Raw genomic sequence first — 25,354 nt, 5'->3', positions numbered from 1 at the left:
AGCAGAAGGCAGAGGCTTTAACCCACTGAGCCATCCAGGTGCCCCAAAGCTTTTCATCTTATACATAAAAAAGTGAGGTCCGGAAAGCTTAAGTAATTTACTCAAGGTCACATGGCCAATTAGAGGTAGATAAAAGACCACAATCCAGAGCTGTGGACTCCCAGTTCAATATTTTTTTTCCCAGTATTCCACAACAACTGTTCAATCTTCTTTTTAGTTTATTATTGTTACCATCACTGACTTATGACTTTGAACTTTAATTCAAAATAATCTTCAGCAATCTGAGGACAACTGGTATTAAATAGCTTGATGGGGCAATCACTGAACTTATCAACTTGGTAAAATACAGCAAAAAATAAAAGTGAATACGGATGGGAAAAATACTAATACAGTGAAACATCATAATCACCATTTAAACAAATTATTGTAAAATGTCTAGACTGATGTTTCCGCACAATATTTTCCAAAGTTTTCTTCTGAATTATTAAGCATTATTAATTTCCTATAGCTGATTTTTAAAAATTAGAGAAATTTAAAACATCAACCGTGACATCCATTACATAATGAATTCAAATATACATTTATCAAAATGACCTAATAGATCATTTGACAGTTATTTTAAGAAATCAGCTAATAAAATTCTAGAACATACTATACTCATTTTCTTGGAGGCTGAAAGGAAATAATTTTTTTAAGTGGAAAGAGAACATAATGGTGATAGGAAGTTATATATATCAATATATTTTAGATATGATATTATGCAACTTATAAATTGCAGCTTTATAAATTACACCTTGTATTAAAGGAACCAAAAGCATGTTTTGATACTGACTACTGACAGATTTCAACCCCCACTGCTTCTCTTCATCCTCAGCCACATATCTGAGCAAGCTGATTAGAATGCCTGAGTTCTCCTTCCTTTGGCAATAGGGGGAAGTTGAGCCCACTTAAGCACTGACTTGAACACAGGAGCCCTCATACCACTACCAACTTATTTGGATAGAATTTCAAAGCTTCTCTCCCTTCCCTGCTGTCTCATGCCGCTTTGGACCTGTTTGGGAGCCTGCTCTTCTCTTCCCAGAAACCTCATTATGTGACTAATTAAAAATTTTCATGTTCCCGTATTGTTTGTGTGGTGTCGTCCATTTCAAAATCCAAACCAAGAGTAGAGTAAGCTCGACAACAGATGTAGGGAGGAGGTGTCCAGGTGATGAGTAACAGCACTGAGCATCTTTCTTCTCTTGCTTTGGTTTAGTAACTGGCTCTTTTACCTGCAAGCAATCTTGCACTTTTAGCTATGCTGCTTTGTGCTGTATTTGCTGAGTTCTACAGAACTTTTGTCACAGATTTAATCAACCTACATAAGAAATTTTTGACATTTAGTAACATGAGTTACTAAATGTTTACTCCTTAGAGTTACCACAATACCATAGTACCACCCTTGGGTTGTGTCAAGCATAATCCTTTCTGTATGACTCAGGTGGAATTGTATGTCTTGATTACAGCATAAGCTGTGATTAGTGCAAAGTTCAGAGGAATAGTTTTATGTTATGACTGTTGGTTTTGCGTCTCAACCATGCATTGGTCCTTCTTCCATAGAATTCTCAGGAAAAGTACTGATAACATGTACAATATATAGGGCTGTTGGGTGGCCAGTTGTCTGGAAGAACAGTTACCATGTAGCATGCTGAGGTCTACACTCCTAGAAGTAGTTGGCTCACTAAGATTCCAAGAAAATGTTTTTGCTATTACTGATGCCCAGGTTTCTTTGATCCTTAGGCTTATAGAGAAACAAACAAACACACACACACACACTTATGGCATCTCTGTGGGAAAATTAAAGACTTAATTAAAGACAATTAATTAAAAAATTAATTAATTTAAACTTAATTAAAATTAAAGACTTAATTAATTAATTAATTAAAATTAATTCTGGATCCTTAAATCCTATAAGGAAACAATTGTTAAAGGGGAAGCCCCTAGCCCTCATGTCATAGATCTGACACTTTCTAGACAAAGGATTTTATGAATATAAGAGGAGGTTCCCCCTCCTCCAAACTATATTTTGTTAACAATTAAACAAACAAAGTACATACAAGGTGAGGAAGAAACAAAAAAGGAAAAAGAGATCCACAATTTGACCCAATTAGAAATCCAAAATTTACTACAAGACTTTTTAAAGTGAAAATATAAAATGTTTCTAATTATCTTTTGTACCTCTACAACACAGATTTTTAATAACTTTAATATCTGCCTGAGAAGTACCAACTGGCAAACCTTCATGGCCTTATATCATTACAGAGGCTCAAATTATAGTTACTCCTGGGGATTTCAATAAATTTAGAGCTAATGAACTTAGGCACACCCTACAATATAAAGGAGTTGTGAAATATAAAATAGTGAACAAAGAAGTATGCCTTATCTTAATCATCAGAATTATTGCCCTGTCTAAATATCTCACAGTGGGCATGAAAACTCTAACCAAAAATGTACTAAGTTAAATTATGTCTTTGGCATTTACTGAAAGTTTGACAAATTGAGACATGATGGACATTTCTCCATAATTAAAATGGTTAATATGGCTCAATAGAAGTTCAAACAAAGTTTTCAAAGATTGAAACACACTATAAAAGACTTATTTAGAGAAGGGGTGTTCATCTGATTCCACCTCTTAAGGGCCCCATAATTAATATTATTCAAATTATTGGCTCCATCCAATCACCAGCTGGTAAATATTTTGCTATTATTTATTTGGCTCATATGTTGTTTAATACCAATTTCCACAGGATCTCAGCCATAGTTTTCTTTCAGCTATGATGGAGTATAACACTTTTTGACTTCAGCTTTGAAGGGACATCTCTACCTGGCTACCCATGAGGTCTTCAATAGCTTGGCCAATGCACATACCTTTGTAGACAAAATTATAAGTGTGCCCAAATTTATTGAGAAGCAGAGGTAATGATATCCTACTGATGACATCTTCCTTCATGGAGATGCATTTGCCACAATCATTTAAGACATACAAATATGAGGAGCTCACAAAAAGGGAAGTTTTCATTTTCTCACACATAACAGAGGACCCTGTCACCTCAATTAAATCCCTACAAACCGCTTGGTCAGCCAGAAGTCACTCCATTCCTGACACCATTAGAAAGAAACTTTTTTTAAGATTTTATTTTTATGTAATCTCTACACCCAATGTGGGGCTTGAACCCACAGCTCTGAAATGAAGGGTCACACATTCCACCAACTGAGCCAGCCAGGTGTCTCAAGAAAGAAATATTGACCTTCATGGTACCAGACTGTTGAAACCTGCTAAACAATCTTTTAGGAATTTTTGGATTTTAAGGCAATATATTCTAAATTTATAATTTTACTTAAGCCCATGAACGCTGTGACTAGTAAACCGGTCTACCTTGAATGGGGCCATCTAAAAAAATGTCTCTAGACTCTTTCCAAATTGAAATACAACAGGCGCTGTCCCTCAGAGATTCTGTTACTCTAGTGACTTTAGCAACTTCTTCTCATCACTCTTGGAGTCTCTGAACCACCCATGATAGCCATAAGTTGCCCTTGAACTTCTGGTACAAGAAGATTCCCCTCTAAACTCCATGTCATATGCCATTACAGTAGCAATGCTGCATACTGGGATCTCTTGGAAACAGAGGTTCTTGAAGTTTCTGCATCTATAGCTCTGTACATTCAGCTGCCCATGGTGCTTTGGGTCAAGGAAGTGTACCCTGCAAGGTCAATATGGTAACTAAGCCCTCCTTGCTTAAAAGGGGAATGATAGCTACATATTAGAGCTAAACATAGGCCCTGCTGCCTACCCCACCTGCATGAAGGTGTGGCTTTTCTGGTCTTTAGTTCCCTACCAGATGCCATGCTTTTGCAGAGGTTCCTCTTCTGAACCTCTTAGCTACCTAAGTAACTTTTTGGGGATCAAACTGAGTGAAAAACAAAGGGAATCTGTACTCCTTACAAAAAGTAAAACCAAGATCATTGACATGATTGAATACCCTGGAAAGCTGCTGTTTTTAATACTTTAACCAAGACATTCCTGATAAAAGATTCAAAGATCAGTACAGCTGCCCAAACTTTGGACACTCTTAGACTGGATGCCCTGGTCAACAAACGGCTCTGGCTGAATGTGTTTTAGACCCTTGGACCACTGTCAGTTGTCTGAACGTGTGGCCCAAGGTTGCCCCTTACGGAGTAAAAATTTCTGGGAATTTTATCTCAGACATACTCCAACTACAAATCAGGGCAACACCTATCTCTACACATAATAAGGCCACAATACAAAGGCTTCATCAAGACACTACTTAGCCTTTTCAGAGTTCTAGTTGTTATTTCTAATGATCAACACAATCATTTTACTTCTCACAATTCAAAATGCTGAGTTCTGCAACAAGACATTCAATGGAAATTTCATTTCCCTTATCCATCTCTGAATGCAAGCCATATAAATTGACACTGTGGCTTAGGTAAGTTAGAATATGACACATTTCAATTATCAGTCAAACACCAAGAGTGAATTGTGATAAGTCTGATCCATTTTCGAAGTTTAATTATTGGCAAGTTTCAAGTCATAGTCCTTCCCTATCTGGGGAAAGCTAGTAAGAAACCTGGGGTATGCTCTCCTTCAGAACAAATGGGAATTTCAAACTGCATAAGCTCTGGCCAGTATGTAGGAGCTTTCACTCCAGCATCACAATAAAGCCCAAAGCCAGTTAACTTTGTTTCCTTAAGCAGTTCTGGATCTGACTGAATTCAGTTTTGGATTGTGCCCTGCTCTTCCCAGAAAGTCTCATTATATGAGTAATATATCTTTTCATACCTCTTAGTGCATGTGTGGTGTCATAAATCTTGACATCCAAACCAGATTTGGATGGGGGACCCTGGTCTAGCTGGTGACCAAACACGGCTTCATCTAATTATATAAATAGTACCCAAAGAATTGAATAATATAAATATAGATACATATAATAATGACACTCTTCTTCCTCTAAAATGTTGGGCTTAAAAATAAGGGTTTCCTCTCCTACAGGCACAAAATTAACATACACATTTCTTCATATTGACATTAATAGAACCATTCATTTTTAGAGAGAACACTTTTCAATTGTTCTATATCTAACAAATAATGATAAATAGTAAATATACATTCTGAATAAACACACATTTTGTGAACATTTGTCATTGTTAGATAAGTAAATTCAATATTTACAAAACAGTAATCATTGATTTTGATGCACTGTTAAAAAATGAAGTGTCATAGAGTTTAAAAGTAGAATATAAAAAACCTTTATTGACTGGAAGAGTTCATTCATTACTGAAAACTTCACACCAGGAAAAACAGAATGCCAATGACATGATTTACTGACCTAATGAGCATACAAAAATAATCTCAAAACAATTTGTCACTACAATTTGGGGAAAATTAGTGGCAATAAATTACTGAATTAAGTATAAAGCTAGGTAATGACAACATAAATTATGTAAGGGATGCTGAATAAAATAGATCATTGAAAACCACTGAGATATAAGATCAAAAGACAAATGGTCAGATATGTGTCTGAGTTTTAAAGGAGAATATACACAAGAGTAAAAGAATGGCTACTAGTTTTAACACACAAGATGACAATAGTTAACTTTCTATCTGCAGGTCAAAACTACAGTAGTACATATTAAGAAGTACAGATACCCACAAGAATAAAAAAACCACTATATGGGTGTGTGTGTGTATGTGTGTGTGTGTGTGTATATATATATATGCTTGTGCATATGTGCACATCTTAGTTTCAATCTACTGTTTTTGCTTTTTTCCTACTAAATTCTAAGAAGACCTAAATTTTTAAGTGCTACATTTTATAGACCAACAGTTGAAAACAATATTGTGAAAGATAGGGCATTGCAAAAATAAATTGTATTTAACAATAATTATGTAAATACCTAAATCTGTAAGATGGGAAAGAAATACTTAATTTAATGAATATAATAAGAATTAATGAAATATTCTTTATCTAATCATTTTAAGTGCTTATACTATAATATTATGGTAAAGTCTGAGAAAAAAGCAAACCAAAGAACCCCACAGCTATCACCCCATATGTTTCTAAATTGACTGTGAGGAAAAATACTACAACAAAAAATAGGAAAAATAATGTTTGTGAATAAGAAACAAATATAAAATATGTGAAAGTAGGAGAGAAATTCAACATGATGTCAACTACTTAAAACAAAACAAACCAAAAACTCCCTCCAGCAATACACAAAAGATTTTATTTTATTTTATTTTATTTTTTTTTAAATATTTTTTATTTATTTATCTGACAGACAGAGGTCACAAGTAGGCAGAGAGGCAGTCAGAGAGAGAGAGGAGGAAGCAGGCTCCCTGTGGAGCGGAGAACCCGATGCGGGACTCGATCCCAGGACCCCGGGATCATGACCTGAGCCGAAGGTAGCGGCTTAACCCACTGAGCCACCCAGGCGTCCCTACACAAAAGATTTTAGTAACTGTCTGCGCTCCTTGTACAGAGTAGACCAGTCTGACAAGTTCGTATGATTTAGGAATTCATTAATTTGAAACCTATGCAAGCAGACTGCCCTGATAGCACAAGATAAAGAGAGGGCAGACTAGCTGGGAAAATGAAGAAGAAAAACCTGAAAAACGTTTTCTGGCATACTTCTAAGATTCTACATTTGGAAGCTAGTCTTGGGGGCAGAATAAGCTTTGTACATTCAAGGTGGGCCTTTTAGGAGGTGAAACTGTCTGGGATGCCAAACACAAAATTAAGTCACCACAGACTACTCTAGATATCCTCAAGGTGATTTGCATGTTGGAATTCTCCAAGAAATCTTAATGTCAGTTTGCATTCTACAGAGCTAATATTTGTTACACGCATTAGAGAGTAATTTTTGTTAAGTTTTCTACATACAACCGTGGTAATCCAGTCTATCCTCTGTAGTGAGTTGAGTAGTGTTGTTCCCCCCCACCAACCTGCCAAATTTGTATCTAAGAGCTCAGAAAGTCATTGTATTTGGAAATAGGGCCTTTGCAGATGTAATTAATTAATTAAATATTAATATGAAATCATATTGGATTAGGGTGTGCCCTAAATTCAACAATGGGTGTCCTTATAAGGAAAGAGGACAAAGATACATGCAGAAACAGAGGAGACACACAAACAGGGCAAAGGTCTTGTGAAGACAGAGTCAGAAATCGGAGTGATGCCGCTGTCAGCCACAGAAGGTCAAGGGCTGTTGAAAACCACTAGGAGCTCTGAAGAAGCAAAGAAAGATTCTCCCCTAGGGCCTGCAGAGGGAGTGTGGCACTACCGAAAACTTGATTTCAGAGATCTAGCCTCCAGAACCGAGAGAACAAATGTCTTTTGTTTAGTCACTGAGTTTGTGATTTTGTTACGGCAGCCTTCTGACACTAATACACGCTCTTTTATACATAATCCTAGATTGTGAGGAATGGGTGACCGAAGGGAAGTGAGGGTGGGAGCACGGAAAGGGATAATCATTTCAAAAAGTAATATTCTATGTGAAACTAATTTAGGTTTTATGTTACGAGTTATGAATCATTTCTTCTGAATTATGAAGAGGTCATTCAGTATTTTTTTTAAATCCCATCTCCTTAAATTACTTCATGCATCTTGATTTAACAATTGGTCTATCTAAAATATTTAATTTTGTTCTGTCTACTGTGTCTTTCTCTTGGGTTTTCTATAAAGTAAGAACTCCATTAATTTTCATCCCTAAGAGAAAACAAACACAGACATTAGCCTCTGACTTGTACCCCACCTCATTGCTGACCCAGCTCCTTCTGTTTTTTCTTAGCCAGTATTGTTGAAATAGAAGTCCACAGCATTAATTCTCCAATTTCTCTAATTCTCCCCTCTCTATAACTTATTTTGGCTGCTTTTTCTAGGTATAAATACATATTAACAAAAATATTTTTCCTCTAACAGTGTCAATATTTGTCCCACATTCTAAAGCATCTTATCTATATCAAATTCAAAATTGAAAATATGCTTTGCATGTTTTGGTACTTCAAAATAATGCATTGCATGGAGACTTAAACAATCAAGCCATAAAAGGGAAACAACTGGTAATTAAAAATTGAAAAATGGAAGAAAAATAAATGTATTTTATTAACAAAATTATAGTGTATTTCTTAATCCCCAAATCCAAATGAAATAGCTTAGTTGTTAACATGAATAAATGTTACTCAATGATCCAGAATTATTCTAGTTCTACATATACAGAACAACCATAATCCTGCAGAATGAATATCAGCAAAGTGACCCTAATATCAGAAGTTCAATGAAATCCAGTGATGCTCGTGAAGACATTAGGAATTGACAATTTTCTTATCTATAAAAACTGAAGGACAGGAATTGACTGACAGATAAATATTCATTCAATCAATCAGTAAAGTAGGGTCATATTACGTTCACGTTTGCCTGACATGAATTCAATTCTACATTGGGCAAAAATAAATAAATAAATGAAAACAATTTGGTAGCGCATGACGTATAAAAAATCAAGGTAGCTCATCTGGCATTATATAAAGACACTGTTACCTGTTCTGATATTAGAGGAAAAATGTCCTGTTAGAATTATTCAGAGACTATATGGCTTATGCAAAACTAGGCAGATGATCATTATGGGTGAGTTAAGGGATTTTATGCGTGCTGTTGATTACATGTGATTTTCTCCTTACATAACAACTGTAGAACATTAAACTTCATAAAAAATGAAATTTCAATGAATGGAGTGTATTTGACAGATATTATGCTAAATGATTAAAAAGTAAAATTCTAGGTGTGTCAGCATATAAAAGATACAGAAGAAGATTATAATTTGAGATAAGTGACAAGAAGAAAAAACAGTGAGAAATGATATGTTAGGAAGTGATACCAGAAAGTCATAAAGCAGTGGCAACAGAAGGAAACTATGAGAATGAAAGGAAGAAGAAGCAAAATAGAAATCTGTGCTACTCTTGAGACCCTAATAAATCCATTAATTCAGGTCACTTTATTTTTGGTAAGTGGCAGTGGGGTTTCTACAAATGTGAACATAAATGTGTGTGCAACTGTATCTCTGTGTGTATGTGACTTATTTATGTGTTATTTTGCCAATCACTTATACATATTGTGTCATTTAATTATAAACTAACCCTATGAGGTAGACATTTATCACCTCTATTTCAGAGATGAAAGAAATAAAATTCAGGTCAATGATGTGACTTATCTAATGAGAAAGAGTAATGAATTGTGCTTTGAATCCAGAAATCTGACTCCAGAGTTGTCATGTCTAACCTCGTAATGAGCATGAACTATGTGAGATATACTTTATATATGGAATCCCATTCACTCTTTCCAACAACTCTGCTTTGCAGACATAATGATCTCCATTTCAGAAATAATGAAACTGAGTCTCAAAGAGCATATGTAACTTGTCCAAAGACAGATAGCTATAAGAAGCAAAAGGCTGAAATTAGGATCCAAGTTTGACTTCATTTGTAGTTTGAAATACAGAATGATGCAACATTTATAAAAATAAAATCAGTTTTACTAATAAGTCAAAGTACATTTGATTTCATCCACAAATAATCTAAGATGTATTTAAAAATTAATATTAAAACAACTGATTATTAGTTGCATTATTTTTACATTAAGATGATTACATTTAATTTACATTAAGTTTGCTACAATAGAGTCCATTCTGTAGAAATTCATTAATTTACTTTTATTTTAATCCATACTTTTTCCTTCCCTTTTTGAACACATGTAGGCCACTGTAAAATATCTCTGTGACCAGCATGTCTATGTGTCAGGAAAGGAAATGTCTGATTTTTCTTTCTCATTTTTTTGGCCACATGATATCCAAAGAATAGATTTAATAAAACTAACTGACAGCTTATAAAGATGACTGAGCTAACCATGCAACCTTCTGGACCATCATTGCTAGGGTTCTGTCAGCAGCCATGTAACACTGTTGGCATCGGGGGATTATAAACTCCTCTAGCAAGGAAAGGACTATTTGGGGGGCACCAAGGGCAAAATAATAATAAAAAAATTAAATAGACAATGCTTTTCTTTCTAAGTAGACAATGCTTTTCTTTCTAAACTGTCATTCTCAAAGAGCTCAACTCTGATTTAACCAATCAATATGCTAGGACAAAGAGATATTTTGTAAAGAGACACCTTGCTAATGTTGGCATTACTGTTCTATATCAAGGTTAAACACAAGGTTCGGTACTTCACTTCTGATGACAATGTTCTCTCAGCTGAAGATCTTGGGCTTGTTTCAGAAGAGAGAGGAGGAGGATATACAGGTAATATCAGGTTATAAGAAATTGGACTGGAAGCATCAGCTTATTTCATATATCAGCAGAAACATTAAGTCAAGATGTGATCCAAAAATCCTGATATGATAAAATCCATGTCCTTCTGCTAAAACACTTTGTCATTCAGACCGAGACATTCATTACAGCTGTAGCAAATCCTTTACCATGTAACACAATGCTGTAAATCTAAATTGCAGAAGTCTGAACTTTCAGCCTCTCTCCCATACTTTACTGCTCACTAAATTTCCTTTGCCTATCCATCCATAAACAGAGCTTAACCTGGGTGAGATCCAGCTGGATCTTAGATGCAAAACCTTTAGAAGCCAGGTAAGTGACTTCTAAGACTTGTGATCAGGGAGATGTGAAGGCAGCAAAGGACACATTGTCTTCTCAGTGCCAATGCGGAACAGATTGTCAGCTTGACAAAATGAGCTGAAATGTCCTTTGCTGTCTTTTCATATTCGTTGCTGTCCCAGATACTAGGTATTTAAAACCAAAATATTTTCTTCCTGGAAATGTGTTTGAAAAAGTATAAAACAATATGATTGTTTTGTACATACTTTTGTCATTATTGTAATAGTTCTTTATTTGACTTTATGCATTTTTTGCAAAGTACACTTTGCTTTATGCTCTGGTAATTTCCCATTTTATGTAATTCCAAAATGAAGGCACTTGCAAGGTTACTGGATGTACTTATTTTTAAAAATTAAAAACAATCCTGTTTTCATTTTTATATTGTTGTTCACCTGTGTACTTGACTATAAATTCAGATTGAGTAAAATGACCTCAAAATTTTATTATTACGAAGCTACTATCTAAAAAGAATTACAGAGTAAAGCACTTTATGAATAGTGAATATTTTCATTAAAAAACTAACATTTTTGAATAGCGTGTAGTGGAAAATAAAGCATGTCTGGAATGAAATACTACGTGATGAGGTGAATGTTACTTACCAAACTCCTTGGGAACTGCTATAGAATAAACACAATTATGTCCAACACTGTAATTTTTGGGATAGTTTGGTGATAGAACAGTGCCTTCTGAACCTGTTGAACGACTTCCACAGGGTGCTAGGAAATAAAAATGACAAAAATATATTTTTTAGAAGACCTTAAAAAATCATACTATGGATATTTTCTTGATATAAAATTATAGCTTTTGAACTTTAAGGCGTAGGACTTCTTTCCATCTTTTAACAAGATCCACCATTGTCAAATATTTTAAAAAATAAATTGTGGTCATATAAAATTTTAAGTATTCAGATCCACTCTTCTTAGAAATAAAGTTAATATAATAGTATCATAATGGTACTATCTCTAGAGGTAATAATGGTGGCCCTGCTTTCATTTATGATAAAAGTGTAAAGATAATCATCTTTTTTATAATGATGAGAAATTACATATGCAGGTGGGAAACTGTTTTACTCACGGCCAGGCTTTGACACGATACTCAAAATCAACCTTGATTATGCTGCCACCAAATTAAGTATTTTTATACATGGGACAGGGACGGCTGTACCAATACATTCACCCACTCATCTAAGTAAAATACTCTCAACAACCTTTATCCATTGATAAGACTTTATTTGAATCAGAAGAACTGCTGATGGTGTACAGAGTCAGATTGTTTTTTGCTACCTCAGCCCCAAACGTACTATGTTCCTACGAAAGGTGAAGGTGAAACCAATGTTTCTGGCAAATATGTAGATGACGGTTCTGCTGTTCCCAAGATAGGGGACTACATTAGGTTTTACAGTTCAGAGCTATGAGACAGATCCGGGCTACTGAGGCAGATTTAGGTACTGAAAACATAAGGATGATAGTTGATATTCTCTAAGTGAATGAGATCACCCAGAAAACTATGCAGAGTGGAAAAAAAGATGGCCAAAGACGAGGTCTGGGGAACGCCAAGGTTAGGATCAGATAGAGGGTGGCAACAGAGAAAATAGTGTCTTGGAAGCCAAGGGAGAAAAAGAAGTTAAAGTGTTTAACTGCGTTAAGTGTTGCAAAGTGGGAATAAATGAAAAAGGAGTCTGTGTGGATTTGGCGACCTGGAGTGTCACAGAGCAGGGTCCTCCCTCTGTCCATGATTTTCTAAAGGAGGGATTCCGCCTAAGTGCTGGCCCCTGGCCCCGCCCCTAATTTCTCTGAGATAGAATGAGCTTCCCCATTGGTGAGCCCAGGACGGGAATTTCTACTTTACTTCAGATCCCGGCCATTCTACTTGAAGGGCCCACTGGCTGGTCTGCTCCTCTGCAGTGTAAGTATTACAGGGCGAGTCTGGTGAGAGAGTGACTGATTGTTGAGGGACACCTGTAGTGGCCTTAGAAAGCCTACTGTTTGAGCTCCTCTGCTTTTATCCATATTAAAGCTAACAGTTTGCTTTCCTTCAGCCTATCCCTTAATTGGCTTTGAACTTGTGCAGAGAGGACTCCCAAGCAAAACGGGAATTTTTGGTATCATTAATACAGCAGTTTCACCTAGAGCAGCTTTCTGTAAATTACAGCCTGCCAACCAAATCCAGCTCAAAATGAGGTTTTTTACATTCGTAGAGTTACAAAACAAAACTAAGAGTATGTGACCATGACCTATGTGGCCAAAATCCCACAATACTATCTGGCCCTTTACAGGGGGAAAAAAAAAAAAAAAATTTGCTAACCCTTGAAGTAGAGAGATGGTAGCTAGATTGTAGTTGGATAAAGAATAAGTGGTCTATAAAGAAATACAGAAGTAATCAGAACCTCAATCATCAACTAAAGGAGAATGTAAGGAGTACTTAGGGAAAGGTGGAAAGCTGAGTTTTTGTTATTGTTGTTTTCTTTTAACAGGGATGAAGGAGTCATTGCAAAGGGAAAATCAGAGGCAGACCTAGACTCTAGGAAAAGATAAGATCAAGAACAAAAGTTGAGTGATTAGCTTTGGAAAACTTCAGGGACACTCCTCTGTGACCCGAGAAAAGAACTGAAGGAAACTAGAATTGCATAGATTTAATTATATGTTGTAAGTGTATTGGAGTTAATGCTGGATTTTCCTTTTAAAGAGAGCTGGATGCAGTCAGTGGTGTGTTAGGTGACTCGAGAAGAGTCCTGACATTTGAAAAAGTAAACACTTTGATGGATTCCTGGCCAGAGTTTAAAATATAGTAATATATTTAAAACACATACATATAACCCCAATAGTATCTTGTATTACATTGGGTGGCTAATGAATGTTATGCCTTTTAATGTTCTATAAATTGGCAATAAATAGCTAGAATTAAACATACTAAAATTAGAACTCCACAGAACAACAAATTGATAATGATGATGATAACCAAAGATGCATTGCTCTCATCACTCATTATTGTTTGAGATTACAGTAGTCAGGTGCATTCTTAGTTCAACACTGATAATTTTATTTCGCTGATAATACTACTGATGAGAGAATCATTCAAGAATGAGTAGTATGTTTTATGTGAACTTTAGTTCTGATTTTAAGGTGCTCCAAAATTACAATACTTTGAGTGCCTGTGACAGTAATTCTTATTTTTATATTTGGGAAGTATGAATAGAAATGAGAGCTTCTACCTCACGTTCAGCTTTGTGACTTAGTCATGAACATTCTGCATCCCACATTAATATGCCTCTGACAGTCTCAATTTGCTTTTTACATTTTATTTTGCATAATGGACATTTAAGACAGCTTTTTAAAAAATACCGTTTATAAATATAAAAAAAGGTGAAGTTTTTTTTAAACCACTGGTGAATATATATGAGGTTGCAGTATAATCATATGTTCTTAGGGTAATTAATACTATGTTAGATTCTGTTATTTGGACTAGTAGCAATAATTTTACGTTTCTTCCGGTCAGTGCTTATACCATGTCCTAGTTTATAATAAGTTATATTGAATACTATAGTGACACACTATTTTATGCAGTGTGGAGATAATATAAATAAGGGAAAATTAACTGTGCATTGAGATAGCGATTTATTTTAATCTGTTCTATGTTTCTAAAAATCAGATGCAATAATGACTAAGCCAGAGCAACTTTACTAATTCTCCTAATATTGGTTCCAAGAAGCTTTTTATACTCTCTCCTCCTGTTTTAATTTCATCTTACTGGTAGTACAGAAAGGGAAGCCTTTATTTTTTCTGGCTCTGTTAGCAATCAGTAGAAGTCAGAAGCCAGCCAAAACTGAATGCTATGCTTATTTTTCCCATTTGAATTGTACCTATGGGCCATTTGTCATACTTGTTGTGTTTCTCTAAATAGCCCATATCCCTTGGAATGCATTAAATGTAAGAACTCATCTGTACCTGTTCCTGATTATAACTTATTTGATATATCTGACTACCTCTTAAATCTATGCTTAATAACATTGTTGTAGAACACATTAATTAGAAGAGAAGAAACTTACTTATGGCTAAGAAAGTTTGGGAAATAAACATGGATAAAAAAAACAAGTTCTTCACTATATGGCCTCACTTATGCTTTAGTAAGATCTGGGGAATGTCATGTTCCTACTTACACAATTATTTGATCATGGACACTTTCAGTGTAATGTCTCCCAGGACCAATGTTCCCTAGAACACACTTTGCAAAATGCCAGACTGATGATTCCAGAATGTGCTCTCACTTTGGCAATAATTCTCACATTTATGTTATTGCCTATAATTGATTATAATTTTGTAGTACTAAAGAATTGTTTTATGTATGCACATAGAGCTGAAGTATTTTAAAGATTTAAAATGTCAGACTTAGCCTGTTACAAGTACTATTATTCTTGACACGCTTTCCCTGACTCTTGGGGTCCAATACATCGATTTGTTAGTTGTTCCCTTACATAGCTCATCAGTTTCTCTCTCCTCTCTGCCACGGTAACTGCCACAATCCAGATTCTCAACAGTTTTCACTTGGCCTCTTCCAATAGACAACTAGTTCCACTCATCCCCAGAAGTTCTTACCACTGCTAATGGTTTTTCTAACAGACAAATCTTATCATATTTCTCTTCTCTTTCTAGAACAATTCTGATAAACATTATATTCTCCATAAGTGTCTGTGGGATGACTGAATGAACTATCCTTGCAAGACCAGGCAGGCTACTGTAAAATGCTGTTCCATCGTCCGCATATAACAGAAACATTTCATTTCGTTTAAATTACCCCAGAAATTCACTTCAATCCCAGCCAGAATTGAGACATACCCTCTCTTAATAAATCCATATAAGCCTACTTTTTTTTTTTTCTGTGATTGAAATATTCTGGTTACTAGGAATCACTGTTGCTTTACATTTAGAGACAACATTATGTGAAAGATGTGTATTTAAACATTCTTATTTAAATAAGATATTTAAATATTTAAAAATTTAAATAATTCAAGATACTTAAAAATTTTAAGATATTTAAATACATTTAAACATATGTATGTCAAACATTGGAAGTACATTCAGTGACAGAACTCATGACAGCCACATGGATACTGAGTTTCACTGAAAGAATAGCAAACTCACGTCTACCATTTTACAGTAGCAAATGCATGCTAACATTTTATCAGTCTGGAGCATACCTTCATTGAGTGAATGACATCACTCATATAGTTTAATTTTGTATGATTTTTCTTGTTCTCATATATATATATATTCATATATATATATATATATATGAATTTATATGGCTTGATTTGTATAAGTAAAATGTGCCTGTACTATAACTATACTCTGTATGTGTGTTTTACTCTTGCAGTGTAAAATACACAGTAGACAGATGTGGTATTTCCAGGGAAATCAGAGGGTGAGTCTGCAACTGAGTTTCAAGACTTCTAGTCATTTACTGAAAAGGACTCCCCACCTACGGTTTGATCATGTGTGTGGGATGAAGGAGGAAGACTGAGGAAGAACAAGGAACTTCCCAGTAAGTGAAATAGAAGAATCCCAAACCAATTTTATGGAAGAGATACTATTTGAATCCACATATATTTGAGACTTTGTAATACATGCAACACAGCCTTGAGCTACTTTCAATTTCAAATCTGTCTTTTCACTTGTGTAATGCTTAATTTATTATCAAATATACTCTATAATGAAAATTATTACATAATATATAAATTTTTCTCAGAAAGCAAGTTAGGTACTTTTAAAAGTGATGAATTCTTGTAGGTCACAAAAGAGCAATATGGTATATTAAATCAATAATTTACTAGATGTAGCTTGTGACTCCTTCAGTTTGAAAGAACTGCTGTACCTTACAAAAGTGCTGGCCCACTTCTAGTAAATTACTTATGCCCTGATAGAGCCTGATTGAATGTCACAAATCAAAAATCCTGGTTTAGAAAGTATTTGAAAGCTGTTTTGCCCATTGAGCTTTTTATTACCCCTTTCTTTTCTTTTCTTTCTTTCTTTTTTTTTTTTTTAAGAGAAGTCCTTTCATAACCCTTAAACTCTGGAATTGAATTTATAATACAGACAACTGATATTCCCATATTGACTTTGAGATTAAAATTACTATTGCTTCTTCTGTCCTTTGTTTAAAACCTTGTTCTTAGCTTAAAAAAAAAATCTAATTATTCAGCCATTCATTTCTCCTTTTCTTTCAGCCATTCATTTCATGCTTCTCTTCATGTCTCCTGTATAATCATTTCATTTTGTTTATCTTAAACGATAAGCCTCCAATAAGGCTATTCTAGCATAATGGTAATAATTATTTCTTTAAATTATAAACTGTTACTCTAAGTAACTTATTTATTTTGATTTTCATTTCCTTCTCCATTAGTTCTGGTACATTCACATTTATTTATCTGGAAAACTAAAGTTAATATTGCCATGAGTTTCCTATTACCTCATCTGTCACCTAAAAAACAAAAACAAAAACAAAAACAAAAATCAGTCTTTATTACTTGTGAATTAATTTTGTGGTAAAATTCCACACTCCTGTTTAACACTAAGAAAAAAAAAAATCCATCTCCATGTTGTAATCAGTGGCTTGTAAACTATTTTAATCACTCACTAAGTAAACTTAGAAGCATATGAGCTTCTACATCTGTCACCTCACTGATTGCCCGAACTCACTCATTTGATTTTGCTAGCTCGGAAGGCCTTCCCTTCATGCCCCAGTGCTTGATGAGCTGTGTTCTCCATCAGAGTGTGTTCTTAAAGAAAGAAGAATCATACTATGACATAGACCTATGAATAGCTATATTCCTTGGATAGATTTGCCATGCTACCATATATAAATTCTACTAATAGTAAGGATGTTGGTAGTATCTGTGATGCCTATGTCACTCGCTCTCAACCTCATTTTCAAGATTGAGGTATAATTCACATACCATAAAATTCACCCTTTTAAAATACACAGTAGAGTGGGGTTTTTTTTAGAGCATATTCACAAAGTAGTGTAACCAACCCTCTAATTTTAGAATATTTCTCTCATCCCCAAAGGAATTCCTATATTCATAAGCAGTCACTCCCTATTCCCTATATTCCCAAGTCCCTAGCAGTCACTAGTCTATGATTTTGTAGAAAAGTGTATATGGGAAGACAAGTTCTTAAAATGATTTTAGTTGAATTGTTGATGTTTTGTAAAAAGTAAAATCCCTCTTCATTGCTTAGTTTCTGATTTCCAACTCATTGACTTTAAGTGATGGCAATCTTTTATTGTTTAAAAATTATTTTATAAGTTAATATATCAGTACAAAATGAACTTAAAAAAATCCTCTGCGACAATTTATTACTCCTGCCTGATTGCTCCACAAACATGATTTCTCAGGGAAGTCATCCCTGTCTTCTAGACTAGTTCAGAGGGTCCCATCATAACAGCATTCCGTGATATTCAGGACACTTAATTACAACTTTATATAAAGTCATTTATTTACATAGGGTCTGTCTCTATCTCTGAACTCCAAAAATCTATTAAATCAAAGTTTCCATTTCCTTTTTATACACTATTTATACTTCCGGAGTCAAGCGTGGTGTGTTTATATAATGGCTTTCAATAAATATGTTACAAGTATTAAGAAAACTAAAATATACAGTATATTACTATCTTGCTGCTGACTAAATACATGGAATATAAAACTCAGATTTTTCCAACCATTTGCTTAGGGTAGCATAGTAAATGCTATGTAAAACCCAAAGCTTTGGAATCTTCAAGATCTAGTGTTTCATCCCAGCTTCACTATTTACTGCCTGTTTACTTCTCACCTTGGAGGGGAGGAAATTTCAAACTGGAACTGGAACAGGAAGCATCTGATAGATATGCTATAGGATGTGAGTCTAGATAAAATGATTCAAGCAACTCTCTGACCCCACAGATTCTTCTGGAGGTGATATAATGCAGGTTTCAGAAAGGCCTTAGGAGGATGAACTAATCTCATCAATCCCAGGAATGAATACAAAGTGTAGAGAAAGGGCAGGAGGAAACCTCCCTGGTGTTTCTGCCCAGCTCTTCCTTTGAGAGAGAGGAATGCCGTTTAGGGATTCTCCCAGGGCATTGTTCCCTCTAGGAGGAGCTCCTGGCTTTTATTTTCCTCTCCTCTTCATTTTTCCTAAGGATGAAGAGCAGAGTCCTCCATCCCAAAGGCAGAGACCTACATCTTCAATTCAGCTATTGTCTCAAAAGGTGGAGGTGCGGGGGAGTGGGGCTTGGGAGTCCCTGTGCTCAGCAGTTAACAATCACTGTGGACGTGGTCCTCTAATTCTCTACACTCTTTATCCTTTAAAAGTCCAGGAGGAAACAAGAGCCAATATTAACAGTGAAAAGGAAGACAAATTGGCTCATCTTCTCTTCCTTACAACTCAGGGGTTCTTTTTTCTTGTTTCATGAATGTGGATGGGGAAAAAAAATGTTTACAGTTTTCAATTCTTATGGATATTTTTTTTTTCTAACTGAATTTTACCATTTCACTTAATTTCAAACATAGGCAGCAAACCACTGGCACTTCATCACCAACAGGAATTATAGATGTTTTTATATTATATTATAATTGTTGCAGATACCTCAAAATATTATTTATGCCTATCACAAAGTAGTTATTAGATTTGCTAAAACTTATAATTTAAGGCAATAATTAGGAAGCAATATATTATTACATCAAAATTTGTTTTTTCAGTTACAGATTTTAAGTACTTGAATAACTGTGTTTCAATATAATTGGTTTATCTTTCATGCCTGTGTGCTTTATTATATTTAATACATCTAAAAAGATAATTCTAGGATAGGACTCATCATCACACAAAAAAGAAACCCTATTCTAATTAGATTCCTCCCAAATCACCTCTTTTTACATTTGTAATTTTTTGTCTTTTCTTTTCCTTAAGGGGGCTTGGCTCAGAAATTGTTGCTTTTGCCTATGAAGATCCGGAAAATATTAGTTGCATTGGAGAACCCTTTCCTTCTTGCTCTTTTGTCTCTCTTCCTAATAGGACAGATCAGTTCTTTCCTGAATCAGAAAAGTCATAAAACTCAGGTTAGGAACATGGGGAGAAATATCTCGTCTTGGGGTTGGCTTAGGTTTGAAGCTATTTAGAACCTCAATATGGTTCAGATTTACTCACTAACTCTCCCATACATTTCAATCTAACTGAGTGGTTTTGGGCTTTGGGATTAAGAACCAAATTCCCTCTTGCACAGAGAGCTCTGTATTATCTTTTTTTTTTTTTTTTTAATGTGTATGTCTTGAAGTGAAAGGCTCACTGGCTTAATATAAGTGTAAAATGAAATTTTTTGTGTTTAATAAAGGGGAAGGAAGCAGCAACCTCCTTTAGGGTGTCTGTTTTAAACCATAATAAGCCCAACCTTTTGATTTTACAGTGCAAGACTGCTGGTCTTCTAGAAACATACTTTAGAAATTCACTAAGGTTTCTTACAAGGTATAGTCACAAGGTATACAGAGACAAGTTACATCAGTTTGTCTCTCAAGGAGATAAAAGAAGAGTTATTGGTTCTTTATAAATTTGTATGAGATTCTGTCTGGTCTTTGTAGCATCTTTCAAAAGCAGCCTGCAATGTTCATTATATTCCAAATATGCTTATTCAATAATATACCTGCTTTCTTTCTCTCCAGGTTTTGTGGGTTGAACTTTTTAGTAGGATATTTGTTTCTCCAATAGAAGTGAAGATTTGGCTATCATTAGAACTGTTGTCTTATTATCTTAATACTATTCCTTACTTAATACAGTTTGATTCTCAACATGACCAAATAGTTACTGTTGTATCCTTTACTTTCTTTATCTGTAAGGAGAAAAGCTGTGGGCTGATTCAGTTTTCTGTATAAGTAAATTATTTTTTTGTTTTTCTGTAAAAAAGGGTAACACATTAGGGAGGCATGTTTGAAGTCTGACTTAAACATAAAAACTACATGGTGGTGGAGAACACGGGTTTCTTCGCACAATGAGAGGCCATGCAACTACCCATCTGGAGATATGGTGTAGTGGCTGAGATGCCAAAGGCAGAGAAAATAAAAATTGTTTAAATAGGAGCTCCAAGTCAGTGGTCACAAGAAAATATGTTCTGAATTATAAGCATTGATTTGCAATCAGATTGCTTCTTACATAGGGAACTTGACATAGGATGCTCCAGAATTCATAACAGCAGGGATTTATTTATAACAATGCTAATGATTCTCTAGACTAGCATGCAGGAGGCCAACTGGAGTGATAATGTCAGTAAGAGTGTCTGGAAATAGCAGGTGCTCAATCACATTAGTTTCCCTCCTAGTTTCATTTTAAATAATATTCCACCCCCCCCCATATGAAAACAAAACATGCTTTGGTTTTATCTCAATACTACTTTAAATTTGTTAAAATAGAAAATACATTTGGGGTGCCTGTCTGACTCAGTTGGTAGAGAATGTGACCCTTGATCTGGGGTCATGAGTTTAAGCCCCTTATTGAGCCTTAGAGCTTACTTAAAAAAATAGGAAATACATTATACTTCTTTGTAGAACATGATTCTGACACATAATCTGTATATTGTGTCTGTGAACAAATTCCTATGTATAGCTAATGAAAGGCAGATATTTGGTGATACTCAGAAATAATTTACCACTAGGCCTTTGTTTCATGAGTCTTTCATCCACACACTTTAATTATGTCACATATTTAAATGGCATCAAATGCTAAATGGCTCAGTATATTAGATTACATAATGTCTATATTCATTTATAATGCAATGGGACTTCACACTTGCTTTAAATCTCAAAAAAAATTCTATGAACCTCAAGGACATTTGGAATAAGAGATTAGCCCAAGGCAAACCATGCCATTTAAGCAGAAGATTTGGAATAAAACTTGAGTTAGCTACTTCATACACTAAAACAATATGATTTAATTAAAAGTAGGTCAAATGATGTTACTAATGAGAGATAACTGTAAAGTTGGAGAGGTACAATTATGAAATGAACTTTTTATTTTTCATTTTGTTTGTCTCAAATTTTCTCTTCAGTTGATAGTGCAAGAGGGCTATTTATTTATTTAGTATTACTATTTAAAGCTTTATCATTCCACATAGAGTTGAAAGTTGAACAATGAATGGTGCCAGATGACTACTGGATGTCTAATCATAACACTCATGCGTACGTACTTTGGACAGACTTATAGTCATCAGCGACTGAGTTACATAATCTTTTTTCCACCCCCAGAATCTAGGACTTATATTAGCATGAGAGAAACAAAGAGATTGAAAATAATGGTGCAGATATTCAAAGGAACTAACATTGACTGTATCTGTTAGGGTATTTGCATTCTGTATAAGGTTGTGTTTCAAATGAAATGCAAAAATGCATTTATTAGTTATTAGTTATTGGTAGGAATTTGCTTTTTCTTAATTCTTATACTTAACTTGGAGGAAGGTTTCAGAAATAAATGGGGAACCCAAAATCACACCACTTATTTTTGAAGCCATGCATCCATTCATGAAACATTTAACCACCTGAAATATGCCATAACTGTTAGGCTCCAGAGATATAAAAAAGATCAATGCAAGGTCATTTGTAGAATTAATCAGCCTGCCTAGAGGACAGTGATTAAGCCTGGACTCCAAAACGACTGGTAGGCAACTGTGACTTTGAACAAGTGACTGAACCTGTTTTTGTGTCTTGGTTTCCTCATCTGTAAATGAGAATATTAGTAGTCCCTAATCATGGAGTTGTAGTAAGGCATAAAATAATATGTGCAGAAAACTTCAAGCTTTTCTCAGCACAGACAAGTTATTATCTCTTATTAGTCCTCTCTATGGGCTTTCTTGTTGAGCTGCTTCAAATGCTATCTACTTTCCCTGTTTGCTCTTTCCTCTACGTGTTTATAAATGCTAAACCCTAGGTGTGAAACGCACCATCTCCTTCTGTCTTGTACCTCACCTGGTTCCTCCTTATTTATATTAAGATTCAGCTCATGTGTCACTTTCATAAGGAAGACTTCCTTGATCTCTCTTTGTAACCAGGTCAGATGCACAGCCATGCTGTGCTCGCAGCTCTGTTTTTATTTCTAGCAATGGACCTTACTTGTCCTTATCTCATCTGATTATAAATTCTCTAAAGGCAAGAACCATATTGAAGTCATAGTTAGTGCAGGACCAGGCATATAATTGTACTTTTGATGCCTGATAAAAAAAAAGAAGGCATTATACCATCTCTTCTATTCTCTCTAATAGTTTCTCCAAATATGTTATTCTTAGGGTCTTATTATTATAATTAACTGTCAATTGCACACTCACTGTATGACTTAGTGGAAAAGATCAAGAATAATGCATTGGTCCAGTTATAAAATAAATAAGTCATGGGTATAGCATGATGATATAGTTAATAATACTGTCTTGCATATTTGAGAGTTACTAAGAGAGTAAATCTTAAAATTACTTATCATAAGAAAGAAATCGTAAACTGTACAGTGATGGATGTTAACTATACTTATTGTGGTGAACATCTCACAATATATACAAATATCAAATCATTATGTTGTACACCTGAAACAAATATGTCAATTTTACCTCAACTAAGAATATTGTATTAGTACTATGGCTAGTACTCCCAAATTTAATGATTTACCTTTCAAAGTTCTAAGGCTCCAGAATAATGGGCTTTACACACACCAGAGATGTCTTTACCAAGGACCTACTATTTCAACTTTTGACTTATTTGATTCCATCCTGGAAGCTTTAGGGAGCAAGGGGAGGATAAATTGGAATGTTTTTCCACTGATAATATGCCTAAAGGAAATATGAGAGCTTCAGCCAGAAAAGCGTTCAGACAGAAAGGACAGCAAGTGCAAAAGTCCTGAGGCAGAAGTGTGAACTAGTGCTTTCAAGAAACATCTAGGAGGCATCTGTGGCCCAAAGAGTGTAGTAGAGAGGGAGAATAGTAAAGAGGTTAGAGTATATATAGGCAAATTAAGGAACTTCATATTATATCTGTGGAGTTAACTCAGACTTAGAAATCCAATGGTGGATTTTGATATAATTTGACATATGTTTTTATTTATTTATTTATTTTTTAAAGATTTTGTTTATTTGTGTATTTATTTGGAGAGAGAGAGCAAACATGTGAGCAGGGGAAAGGACAGAGGGAGAGGGAAAGAGAGAATCCCAAATAGACTCCAAGCTGAGCACAGAGCCCAACACAGGGCTTGATCCCATGACCCAGAGACCATGACCCGAGTCAAAATCAAGAGTCAGATGCTCAACCAACTGAGCCCCTCTGGAGCCCCAATCTGACATATCTTTGAAAGATTACTTTGTTGTGTTCATGAGAGATTTTATCAGGAAATAAGGGAAAGAGAGAAACTAGTCAGGAGAGAGGCTAAGAGATAAGAAATAGCTAGTGCCCTAGATCAGTGTAGAGGTGTGTTTATGTAAACAACTATAATAGCATTAGATGAAATAAATCAAATAATGAATATTAAGGAAAAATATGGAATCTGTCACAAGTTGTGTTTCATTACCTTTACGTAAGATTGAGTCATTTTATGGATAAGAATAATAGGACTTCGACTTTAATCCAGTACGTCCATAGATAACTAAAGTAACACAGAGTTTCAACAGATACTTTTCAAAGTATGAAAAATAAACAAGGAAAATATTATTTTCCAAACACCCTCTTTTTTTTTTTTTATCACAAAGTGCATTGCAGGTACAGATACGCTATTCTGCTATCATTTAATACATGTGACATTCTCATGAGATAAACCTCCAGGGTTTCTCATCGCTGAGCAGGACTTACCCCAGGATGCTATCATTTTGGATCTACTTCTGACAAATACAATCTCCCAGTGTCCAACATAAGCTCTTGAAAATATTTTTTTTTAGATTTAAAATGTACACAATCTTAAAACATGACAAAAAAAAAAAGAAAAAACTATCTTCTAAAATAGACAAACTTTGTAAATTCTTAGGGTTTAGTTCAGGTTAAAAATATTTACTGAGAGCCTGCTTGTATAAATTAATGCATTGAATGCTAAAAAAGGTATATATAGCATAAGACTTTATGAACTTATAGTCTTCCTGAGTAAAACATTGTAAGAAAAAGCAAAATATTGCATTTAAAGAGCTTAAAAGAATGGTCATGTTGGTGTTTACTTTTATGTAAAAAATAAAATAAAAAACTTTCATTATTTTGGTACTTTGGGATTATAGTCTAATAGCTCCCTATTTAAATACCCTAAAACAAAGCCTATCAGTCAGTCCAAATTTCCTGCCCATGTTCTCAGAGACAGTAGTCAATATTTTATTGCAGGGCAAGATTTAACATGAAAAGCAGCAGAGTCTGACAATCTTATTCTCAAACATGAATGAAATTAAAAATAGAGGCATAGGCAAATTAATGTATGACAAAGGCAATTGCTAAAATACACAAAAATAACTTAATTCTGGGATATTGAGGAGAAATAGAAATTAACAGAAGACTCAGCTAAGGAATAGGAGAATAAATGGGAGTGTAGGGCAGGTGACCATTGTTTTAAAATACTTTAAATGGCAATCAACATTATGTTATTTTCTTAGATATCACATGTATAATTTACTTCA

General features: G+C 34.7%; 1 protein-coding gene across 3 annotated transcripts in view; it reads right to left on the bottom strand.

The window, feature by feature from the left end:
• CSMD3 (CUB and Sushi multiple domains 3) overlaps window positions 1–25,354 on the bottom strand; it is a gene marked incomplete at both ends in the record, with an annotated part of 1,233,164 nt that overhangs the window by 226,703 nt on the left and 981,107 nt on the right. For all 3 annotated transcript variants that reach the window (XM_080802411.1, XM_080802412.1, XM_080802413.1), the window contains one exon: window positions 11,317–11,433. In XM_080802411.1, the coding sequence (XP_080658537.1) occupies window positions 11,317–11,433 (117 nt within the window). The remainder of the gene's footprint in view (window positions 1–11,316; window positions 11,434–25,354) is intronic.

This window comes from Martes martes, assembly GCF_963455335.1.
Source record: "Martes martes genome assembly, chromosome: 4".
NCBI classification, from domain to species: Eukaryota; Metazoa; Chordata; class Mammalia; order Carnivora; family Mustelidae; genus Martes; species Martes martes.
The sequence above is the reverse complement of the archived record's forward strand: the minus strand, read 5'-3'. Positions and strand labels throughout refer to the sequence as shown.